We start from the raw sequence: 11,503 nt of genomic DNA, 5'->3' as shown, positions 1-11,503 counted from the left end.
CCAATTATGCTGGCTAAACGTGTTTTCCGGGGTTGGAAAAAAGAAGGGACATTTAATTTTTTACCATGATATGTTGATCCAAAACAAACTTTTCTGCATATAAGATTCGTCTAAAGTGTAGTGAAACTCTGACACCGTTTCGTTTTACATCTATGAGTGTGGCTTTATCGACGTTTGGGAAACTCTGGGAAACGTCATAATGACCCAGAGAAATCCTCTGGTTGTTTTGTTTTTGAGTTGTTGAAGCATCACCGGTCTTTTTGTTGTTTTTACGTTATGTATTCAGAGATACGTGGAAAATAACGAGCGAAATAAATCGTTGTGCTTTCGTTTAAACAACGAACGTCAAGGTATTTTTAAAGCCCATAAGTATAAAATAAATGCTAACATATTACATATCGATCTCTGTGCTAACCTGGGCGATGACAACTCACCTCTACTCTTATTACCTCTGTGCTGTAGTCACTGTCAGGTTTTACTTTTTAGCAGCAGATTAATAAAAGTCTCTATACAATACCTGTGATACTGCCGAAGTCTAAATATAAATTCCTAAAGCCTATTATAGTTTGCATATGCTTCGTAGTTAAATATTTATACATATTTATATGGTGACAATAATGATCTATTGTGTTTACACATAACTTAAATTGCTCTCTCTGTATTTCACAGATGATTGAGGTGGTTGCCTCTATGGCTCGAGGGCCTGTATTTTTGGCCGGTGAGGTTTTAGAGTGTCTCATAACCTTTACAAACCCCATGTCACATCTCTCTACATCTGCCAGCAGGTAAAGAGCTTTGTCATTACCATCAGTGTAACAGTTATGTGCCTTGCTATCACATTTCAAAATGACAATATTCTCTATGTGATTTCTGACCGAGTCTCCTGATCTGCCAGCAGTGAGATGTTGGCTTGGGCCAGTGCTCAGATCCACTGCCAGTTTCATGCCAGTGACAGTCGTGTGGCTCTGCCCGCTCAGGGCGCCAAGCAAGATGTGCAAGCAGAGAGTGACACTGTGCTGATACCAAGCAGAGGTAGAAACCCAAGCAGCTGATCTTTAGGCAGTTGCCCAAAAATCCAGATAATTTACTAATCATGTCATCTAAAATGTTGATGTCTTTCTTTGTTCGGTCGAGAGGAAATTATGTTTTTTGAGGAAAAAGGTCTTATCTAGAGAAACGATTGTTATTTTTTGGCAAGAAAAATAAAAATGCGCTTTTGGACCACAACTTCTCATCTTCCTCCGGTCCTGTGACGCGCCAAGAGGTCACGGATGACGTATCGAAAATACGCCCCAGTGTTTACAAGTGTGGAGAAAGAGGACCTGTCCGACGTTGTTGTATGTCGAATGATACTAATTAATGTCTTTGTGTCAGTTTATTGTTTAAAGTAGTCCACAAATGTGTGTTTCTATATATGTAACACGTGACCTTTCGACGAGGTTGCGCTGGCTAGTCAGTCGTCACACAGCCGGAGGAAGAAGAGAAGTTGTGGTATAAAGTGCATATTTTTTATTTTTCTTGCCAAAATGACCCTTATGCCTCGTTTGGATCATTTAGAGTCCCTTGAAACTCTGTTGAAACTGCAATTTTAAACTGCATTAAAACTGTTAAGTGTTGGGGTCCACTAAAGTCCATTAAAATGAGAAAAATCGTAGAATGTTTCCTCAAAAAAACATAATTTCTTCTCGACTAAACGAGGAAAGACATCAACATTTTGACATGGTGGTAAGTAAATTATCTGGATTTATTTTTTAAGAAAATTGACTAATCTTTTAAACATTGTAAATTAAAGATAAATAGGGACAGCCATATCTAAAGCTTTTTTATCTCTACCAGACTCCTTATAATCTTGTCAAAAACAAAAATGTGCACGCATGGTTTCTCAAGAGAGATAATTATCAAACTTCAGACACTGTGGAAAAACCTACCAAGTTCAGGACTTTAAATACATCACGCATCTTTCCAGATTCCGGAAAACCATTAGCAGTGGGAATCAACCAAAAATCAAATAATCCTATACAAATACTGCAAAAAAAAAATTTCTGTAATTTTTGTGTAAAAAGGCTTATGATATGATATCATAAAAGCCACATACAGAAAGTTTGTCAGAAAATGTGCATGGAACCACATGAAACAAAGGGACTTACTTTGAGCTTTGCCCAGATTTCTGTAATCTGAGATTTATTAATAGAAAAACGTCTCTGTTTTTTGGAGACTGGATTCAAAAGATCACGAGTTTCACAAAGTTGGCATGCTGTTCAGAGTTTTTGATTAGTTGCTTTTATCTAAAGTGATTTACAGTGAACCTTTTAAAAGCACACTATCCCTTGAGGCACATGCACAAGCTCCTTGCTCGATGATGAGAGTTCATAGCTCTTTAGGTTAAGATTCAAAGACGCTTTCTTGTCATTTCCAAGATAAACACAAGACACACATTTAAATGTAATTAAATATAAGTCTATGTATAATTTAAATTTCCTAAATAGACTAAAAATAAAAAGTTGAATAAGAAATAAACATTAAACACGAGGACTAAGCATTATCCTAAGCAAGACAAAACCTTGAACATAAAGTGCATTAAAACTCAAATCAAAAGCTGTGACCTTTAGCTGTTGTGTCACACCACTCAAATACGTTTTTATTTCCTGACTTTCCTATTTTTTCTTTCTCTATCAATGATCCAGGTGAACGAGGGCAGTGTGTGCTGGACACACCACCTAAGATTCTGTTCTGTGACCTTCGCTTGGACCCTGGAGAGAGCAAGACTTGTAAATAGACTGAATATAACTTATCCAGACACCGATTCAATCACTTCTGATCTAGATTGTGCTTTGTTTTTGTACAGTAATGATTATTTTTTGTGTTATATACAATCTGTGAGCTCTTTAATCGGTTTAAAATAAGACCAGATGACCCCACATGACCCAGATAATGTCGATTTTCCACTGAAGCTGGTTCATGATGGCACAAGATCAATGGTCAACTCTTTCAATTGGCAACAGTTCATCTATACAGTCATGTAATTGCAGATTAGGCCTGGTGAATGTCATCATGAACTACTGCCAATAATAATGTGCCACACATGCACATGTTTTTATCTGTATGATAATGGCAAAACAATCTTTTCCTGTCTTTTAGATTCCTATAGTGAGATTGTTCCCTCTGATGGTCCACCAAGTTTTCGTGGCCAGGCAGTGAAATATGTGTACAAGCTCACAATTGGCTGTCAGCGAGTCAACTCACCCATCAAATTACTGCGTGTTCCTTTTAGGGTTTTGGTACTCCATGGTAGGTGGCACACGTGGTCTATTTGTGCTTTTTTGTTTAGGGTTTCCCTCAGGATTTTTTATGCAAAGCAGTGTGACCGTCATTGCTAGCAGGCTTTAAAGGTGCACCACGTAACTTTTTCCACTGTAGTGGAAAAGGTTTTGCACATGGAAAAGGTTTCATCCTGTTACATGTCCTATTGTTTTGTTTGAGTTACTTAAGTTTTTTACATAGAAATGTGATTTTAAATCGTTTTTTTATAAGTCAGTCAACTAAAATAAATGTGATCACAAAATTAAAATTCCAGCAATGAATATCTGACCCTATCTATAAAAAGTATCTTAAAGTCTCCAAGTTAAATCTAATTAAGTTTGATTTTGGTTATTGATTTGAATCTTTGTCATGGCCTGAGTCAATATTAAGGATATCAAGGTTCGATTCTAAGTAGGACTTTAATTTTTTTTTTTTTAGGAAGCATTAACACAATGATTATATATTATAATATCTCAGACTCACTTTACTTAAGTACTTGAAACTGTAAATTTGTTTCTGAATAAGAGTGACTTGAAATGATGTACCAGGTGGCGTGTTTAAAATCTCCATTTAGAGTTTATGGATTTGAGATTTTTGTGTATCTGTTACAGGCATGCCAGAGCCCCCATTTCCACAAGATGAAGAGGTGGCTCCCTCAAACCCCTTCCTGGAGGAAGAGGAGGGAAACAGGAGAGACACTAGACCACTAGAAAGAGCTCTTGACATGCTAATGATCACCACCTCACGACGTTGCCCATGTGAGGGAGTCTGTGATATAATATAATACTTTTTCCACCTGGAAATATGTTAATAAGCACTTTTTTTGTCCTTCACAGATATGTTCAACATCACAAACATGCGGGGAAAGGTGGCCAAGTTCTGCATCTTTAAGACCGTGTACAGGCTTGGAGAAGATATTATCGGCACCTTCAATTTTTCAGAGGGGGATATTCCATGTTTACAGGTAAAGGATATGTATGGGTATATGTGACCCTGTCATAAGGGTACATTTTCTGAAATTAAGATTTATACCTCATCTGAAACCTAAATGAAAAAGCTTTCCAGTGATGTATGGTTTGTTAGGGTAGAAAATCTGGATTCTGAGGTTGCAACAAAAAAATCAAAATATTGAGAAAATTTAAAGTTGTTTAAATAAAGTCCTTAGCAACTGCAAAATGAAGTTTTTATATATTTATGGTAGGGAATTATAGAATATCTTTATGGAACATGAAATTTACTCTGTATCCTAATAATTTTTTGGCATAAAATGAAAAATAATAATTTTGACCCATACAACATGTGGCTATTGCTACAAATATACCCGTGAGACTTAAGACTCGTCTTTTTGTCCAGGGTCACATATGCATCAGGTTTGGCAAACATGGTAAACGTACTGAACTTTAAACAGAATTGAGAAAATTTTTTGCTGATCTGTGAGCAGCTTTTATAGGAAATGGAATTAAAAACTTTATAGTCCGTTTAAAGTCCAATATTAAATGTGTTTTTAGTTTGTCACACTGAAAACAAGACTGTTATTAACTACGCCGTCAAATTTGAATGATGAAAAAATGGCAAGTAAATAAAATAAAGTTATCACAATCTTTGAAAAACGGACAGGATTCTACACTCTCAGTGGCTGGGGGCGTGTCTGCTTTCTGCATTTAAACCACACCCACTTGTGGGAAAGCTGCCTTCTCTTTCAATTACAGCTACAACCTGAATGGATGCTTGTGATTGTGTTATGGGCGGGGCCATGCACACAGTGTTTTCGGGCCCGACTCCACAATTCGATTCAATTGTCAATTCAACTGTTTCAGTAATACATTTCTAACAATTTTCAGTGTGTTTAGAAACAGTTCTCTGAAATTATTTTACACAGACTTTAAAGGGCCCTAAAAATGCAAACTCCATTTTTACAAGGTGTTTAGACATAAATGTGTGAACAAAACAACCCTATAATGAGAAAAATCCACCCTCTGCTTTTTTAACCTCAATTAAGTTGTCTTATTAAACATGCCGTTTTGATTCACACATTTTGATTAATGTGATGTCACACTGACGAAGCCCTGCCCACAGCCACTGACTTAACCCAAAAGCTTTTCTAAATGTGTCTTTAGCATATGTGGCTAAAGATACTATTGTCCCATACTGTATTCGCAGTTATCTGATCTATTTTTAACAGAAAGCAGAAGCTCATCATTTGCATTTAAAGCTACTCATTTGAAAGCAGCAGGTTTTTTTGCTCCCATCCAAATAGGGGAATATTGGACATGATATAGCAAATAATCTGTGGGGTATTTAGAACTTCACCGACACATTCTAGGCACACCTCAGACTTGATATTACTTGTATCTTGTAAAAATGGGCATATTGGCCCTTTAAACCAAAGAGTCCTGCTCCTTGGTTTAACTCCAACCATGATCAAAAACACCTGCCTGTGTTTTCCAAGTCACTAAAGGCCTCTGAAGATTAGCTAGGTTGTGTTGTATTGTTGTGATTTTGTCAAGTAAGACATGTTCCTGGATCAACATCTTTTGTTGGTCCTGGAACAAATTTTCAGTGCAAAAACCTGAAAGCTACCCATTAAATTAGAAGGAAATAATGGTATACAACCGCCAAAACCAGTCCTAAATCTAATGCTGACCCTATATCTAATCCTGCAATCTAATTGGTTGATAGAAACGTTGTTACAAGACCAACAAAGTTTTCACACTCTTATTTACATCAATGCTCCTGGGAAAAAAATCAGGAAAAATATTATTATTAAATTAAATGCTCCTGGAATGTCTATATGTTTGATATGTTTAAATGTTTATGTTTTCCCAGTATTCAGTTAGTCTGCAGAGTGAGGAGGAGGTCAATGAGCAGTACCAGAGACGGCCCGGTCAGCCTGTCAGTGTCACTGGTCATGGGCGGCACCTTGAGTCCTGCTTGCACACGGCCTCCAGTCATTTCTCTCTCCCTGTACCTCTTAACGTCACACCAGGATTTACCACAGATATAGGTCAGACTATGTGAAATTGTATAAATAAGTAATGCCAATATTTAACTTTACCTTGCACTGTGCAATGTTTGTTTCTGTGCTATCTATTCTTACTGAGGTTTGTTAACATGCAATCCTATATTGACAGTAACCCGGTGTTTTAAAGGCACAATATGTACGATTTTTTGCATAAAGATTACTTATATTTTTAAATAAGCTTTCCATTGATGTATGGTTTGTAAGGATAGGACAATATTTGACCGAGATACAACTATTAAAAACCTAGAATCTGAGGATACCAAAAATCTAAATATTGAGAAATTGCCTTTAAAGTTGTTCAAATGAAGTCCTTAGCAACACATATATTACTACCGTATTTTCCGCACTATAAGGCGCACCGGATTATAAGGCGCACCTTCAATTAATGGCCTATTTTAGATTTTTTTTAATATATAGGGCGCACCGGGTTATAAGGCGCATAGAATGAAAGATACTGCAGTCAAACGTTTGACTGGTTTTGCGTTATGCATCCACTAGATAGAGCTGTGCTAATGGGAATGTCAGATAAAGTCAAACTTTATTAAGCCTTCTGAAAACTCAGTTCACCATGTTGACGTTGTTCAAACGTTGATGTGCATATTAACAATATCTCCCAGCCTTGCTCACTCTTCTCCCAAACGTGGAAGGGAATAATTCAGTAAACACGTTGTAAATGAAACAGTCTGATACCCGCGGAAGCGCGCGAGCCGGCCGCCGAAGCGTCCTCGCGCGAGCCGGCCGCCGAAGCGTCCTCGCGCGAGCCGGCCGCCGAAGCGTCCTCGCGCGAGCCGGCCGCCGAAGCGTCCTCGCGCGAGCCGGCCGCCGAAGCGTCCTCGCGCGAGCCGGCCCGGAACATTTTGACATTGACCCGGAGTTTTGATCCATATATAAGGCGCTCTGGATTATAAGGCGCACTGTCATTTTTTGAGAAAATTAAAGGCTTTTAAGTGCGCCTTATAGTGCGGAAAATACGGTAACAATAAATGTATTTTTGATATATTTACAGTAGGACATTTACAAATGTTTTCATGGAGCATGACCTCTACTTAATACCCTAATGATTTTTGGCATTAAAAAATCTATAATTTTGACCCATACAATGTATTGTTTGCTATTGCTACAAATATACCCTGGCAACTGTCTTTGTGGTCTAGGGTCACACATATCCCTGTTATCCTTGGTTTCGGCTTTTACTGCTGTAAAACTAATAGGTTTGTTTAACTTCGTGCGGTGCCAAGACCAATCTGTGGATGGAAACAGGACCACAAATCATCTTCATGGATGATGTAATGAAATAAAGTTTTACGACAGTTACGTTATAACGTAAGCCAATTGGCTTGATAAAAACAGCAGAGTGGGGTGCTGGACGCTACAACTACTACTTTCACATGCGGCGATCATGATCAACGTATGACATCAAAGTATGGCAAGATTGAGTTAACAGTACTGCTTTTTAAATCGCTCTTTGATGTCATATACCTGATTAAATGTATTACTACATTAAATGTACTAAGTCGCAAGGATATGTCAATAAAAGAATAAGTATCTGCACAGGTTAAACATCTTAACATTATATGACAGGTATAGAGGTTCCAGATATTTATGATTTTAAGTCCACATTTTTAAACACATAATATACTAATTCTGTATTGTGTTTTTAATCTTCCTACACCAGTTACGTTAAGGTGGCGTCTGCATTTTGAGTTTGTGACTGCGCGGGAGCCAGTTGAGGCACCTGTGGTTCTGCAGAATCAATCAGAAGTCACAGTATGGACCGGGGCGGAGCACGTGGATGTGGACACCTTTAGTTGGGACCTGCCAATCAAAGTGCTTCCCACCAATCCCACGCTAGCTTCATATGTTTCCCAGTTCACAGGGACCAACAGCATAAACATTTGAGTTACGTTTTATTTGTAGGCTGGGAGATCTTATTTTTTATGAACTCAGTGTCTTTTTTCGAATTAAAAAGTAGCTTATGTTGGTGTTTATCTTTTGCAGTGCTGTAATTTAAGCTACTTGTTAACATTTCAGCCTCGACAAACAAACTGCTTTACCTACTGTAAACATTTCTGTATTTATTGTTTATATATTATGCTCCATACTATTACAAATGTTTTTTTTTCTTGAGTCATCTATCATAAGGTGTTATACATCATTTGTACATGAAATTCTTTCTCGTGAGACTCTCTATTTCTTTATATATAAACCAAACTTGAATAAATAATTAAATTCAGCTGATAAATTGTGTTCACTTTATTGATAAATGACAACTAAATGACTTTTTCTATAAGTTTACTTTAGCAGTCTAGATACAAAACATCATTGAAACATCATTTACATGAGCATATACATGATAAAAACAGCATTAATAAAAAAAGAAGCTTATGTTTTATTGTTACATTTATTCTTTAAAGCTTAAATGGAGAAACATTTTCTCGTAGAATAAATTGATGCATGCAAAACATTCAGATGAGAATCTGAGCAAATAATCTTAACAAAATTAAAACAACAGGACATGCAGTGCTAATGACTGTGGTAATAACTTGGGAGTAACATGCTTACACTGATACTTTATCTTACATTTCATCCTCACAATAAGCAACTTTCAATACAGGGGCTCAAGACACATGCCTCCACCACATACATGCTTAACCTATCCACATCTTTGCTTTTGTTAAAATGCAACTTTTGAGCAGCTTACATGGTTATGTTTTGTAAATACAGTTGCTATAAGAGTACCATCCCGTCTTACACATAAGAGTGATTCAAATGACAGCTGACAGGCAGGTGATTTAAGGCTTATGATTGGCTTCCCTCCATGCTAACCTGCTAGTTTCATGTTGATGGTCCCATGTCTCGGAAGACTGTTGGTATCTTCTCCAGGAATGCATGGCAGACGAGGATCAGATGCCAACACCAGAGTGACCTGACAGGTCAAGGATTCAACTCGGACTTCACACCAAGGAGGAAAGTCCACAGGCCGATGCACAGTCTCAATAGTCAAGTTTAATGCTTAGGCATTACAATGTAGTAGCAGTAGTTCTTCAATGCACCAAAATTAACCAAAACATGACATTTGTGTAATATCTCTTACGTCTCACAGCATCCCACACCCACCGGGTGCAGGCAGGTGCACTGCAAACAGCCCTCCTCCATCCAGCTGTCTCCCATTGAGTACTGCTTCCCTTCATACTCACACAGAGCTGTGAAAAAAAGACATTAAAACATTGTCAGATATCTATAATCAAATAGAGTCAACGCCTTGAGAGCGGTTGATCCAAAAGTGCACTTCAAACTAAACATATACCTAAAGAATTAAAAGGAATGATTATGGGACGTTTACAGGATGATCACAGTGCACCTGGTCTCACCTTGAGAGTTGAAGTGGCACTGCATTGGTGCTGCCGAACATGTCGTCCAGACCAAAAAGCTGATGAGGATCATCATTGTGCCGCGTCTCACCGTGGTGTCCATCTCTGTTGTCTGAATCTCCCTCTCCGTTTTCGTCCCTCCATATATACCCCCTCTTGCGTTCATGAGAACACGGTGAGAGGAGTGGTTTACCCCCTACCTAAGGTGTGTCTCTGGGGTGGGGGCAGGTTAGCTTTTTGGGGGGTGTGTAAAGGAAAAAGCTGTGGCTTGGCACCACTTGTTCTTTCTCTCCGGTGATTGCCATTCTCCGCTCCACTGGGCATGACCCTGAAAACTATAGAAATTCTGACACATCCTGGGATGACTAAGAGAGGTGGAGAAGAGAGCTAGTAGGGGTGAAAGCAAAGAAAGGAAAATTGGGGTAGATGAGATACGAATGACCATGTAAAGATGACCCGGTATTAGTCTGATAAAGTAACAGTAAATGTACGGCTGATGTTACACATGTGCGGTCAACAGGTTGTCGCTGATAAACATCACCAAATGGTTACTAGGTGATCTTCAAACACACAAGCACAGCCAACCGTTTGTATTCCTGAGGTTGTGGTGACCCTTGTATGCTTTCTTGGACTGAGCTCATGCTAATGATGTCATGCCCGTGTCTCCTGTCATTGACCAAATGTGGGCCAGGTCCAGATGAAGATGTTCATGTGAAGAAGAAAGCTCATAAAAGGCAGGATTGGACTTTTATTGCGCAACTGCGGCAGGTGGGTATGTGTTTATTAACCGAGAAGATGAAGATATGTTCTTGAACTGCTCTTCTGAAGGATCCTAGTTTGGGGTCAAGCACAAGGGACCGGTGCTTGAGAGGATGCCGAGAAGGTAACACTCTTTGACCCTGAACCAAACATTACATACTCATTCGCACATTATATCATCTCTCGTCATCTTTGCTATCAACATGGAAAATTGTGCGATAGAAGAAACAGGCGTTTTCTAAGGAGACCCTTGGGCACCACAAAGATCTGTTCGTAGCGTTCACGCCTGTGTCACCCCACAGTAGTCTGAAAGGTGTTGAAAGCTCCTCCCTGTGTACTACATGTGCTACTACTGCTCTATGGCTCTGACTCGTGCCTCGGTTTGGACAAAGTGACTCACAGTCTCTTCTCTGCTCCGGCCGTGCACCTAAGGGGAGAAACATTCAGTCCTGTTTGAGTGTTAGAACTGCTGTCACATTGAGACATCTCAGCCTCATGTGGTGTGATTTGTGTCAAATAAGAGTTATAAAAGTTGCCAAATGGGAATTGAGCTACAGTTCTCATATATTTGGTTGGTCGATGATTGATCTTGGTTGGCTATTGAAGTTTGTGACTAAAAGCAGTCTTTTAAACCCATTTGGTAAATAACTTATGTAACCTATATTATGGTGTTTTCAAACTTTTTTGATGGCATGGACACCCACATATGATGAACCTTTCCCAGACAATGTTTAGATTAATCCAATACTAGGTCTTAGTTATATTAGAACATTTAATAAGTTTTAACAAACATACCTTACAAAAAAATACTGGTGTGCATCAATAGCAATGATACAGTGAGGAAAATCATGGAGGGGTCTGAAATTGTCATCATAGGTGCATGTCTACTGTGAGAGATATAATCTAAAAAAAATCCAGAAATCACAATGTATGATTCTTTAACTATTTATTTGTATGATACAGCTACAAATTTGAACACCTGAGAAAGTCAATGTTAACAATGTTAAGAGAGACACACAAAATGTGCAGAGCAGTGATACTCCAGGACTAG

General features: G+C 38.5%; 2 protein-coding genes across 2 annotated transcripts; one reads left to right on the top strand and one right to left on the bottom strand.

The window, feature by feature from the left end:
• Positions 1-9: 9 nt before the first annotated feature.
• On the top strand, positions 10-8,555 carry rgp1 (GP1 homolog, RAB6A GEF complex partner 1). Its single transcript, XM_055199989.2, has 9 exons — positions 10-350; positions 670-785; positions 899-1,032; positions 2,685-2,768; positions 3,139-3,288; positions 3,912-4,058; positions 4,137-4,264; positions 6,127-6,304; positions 7,998-8,555. The coding sequence occupies exons 2-9, from the start codon at positions 670-672 to the stop codon at positions 8,219-8,221; spliced, it is 1,161 nt and encodes a 386-aa protein (XP_055055964.1). The 5' UTR covers positions 10-350; the 3' UTR covers positions 8,222-8,555.
• Positions 8,556-8,942: 387 nt separating this feature from the next.
• On the bottom strand, positions 8,943-11,022 carry msmp1 (microseminoprotein, prostate associated 1). Its single transcript, XM_073859941.1, is given in 3 exon segments — positions 8,943-9,314; positions 9,392-9,525; positions 9,694-11,022. Coding segments are annotated over 3 exon segments (471 nt in total). The 5' UTR covers positions 9,860-11,022; the 3' UTR covers positions 8,943-9,143.
• Between the last annotated feature and the right edge of the window lie 481 nt (positions 11,023-11,503).

Source organism: Misgurnus anguillicaudatus, chromosome 21 (genome assembly GCF_027580225.2).
Source record: "Misgurnus anguillicaudatus chromosome 21, ASM2758022v2, whole genome shotgun sequence".
Lineage (NCBI taxonomy): Eukaryota > Metazoa > Chordata > Actinopteri > Cypriniformes > Cobitidae > Misgurnus > Misgurnus anguillicaudatus.
The sequence above is the reverse complement of the archived record's forward strand: the minus strand, read 5'-3'. Positions and strand labels throughout refer to the sequence as shown.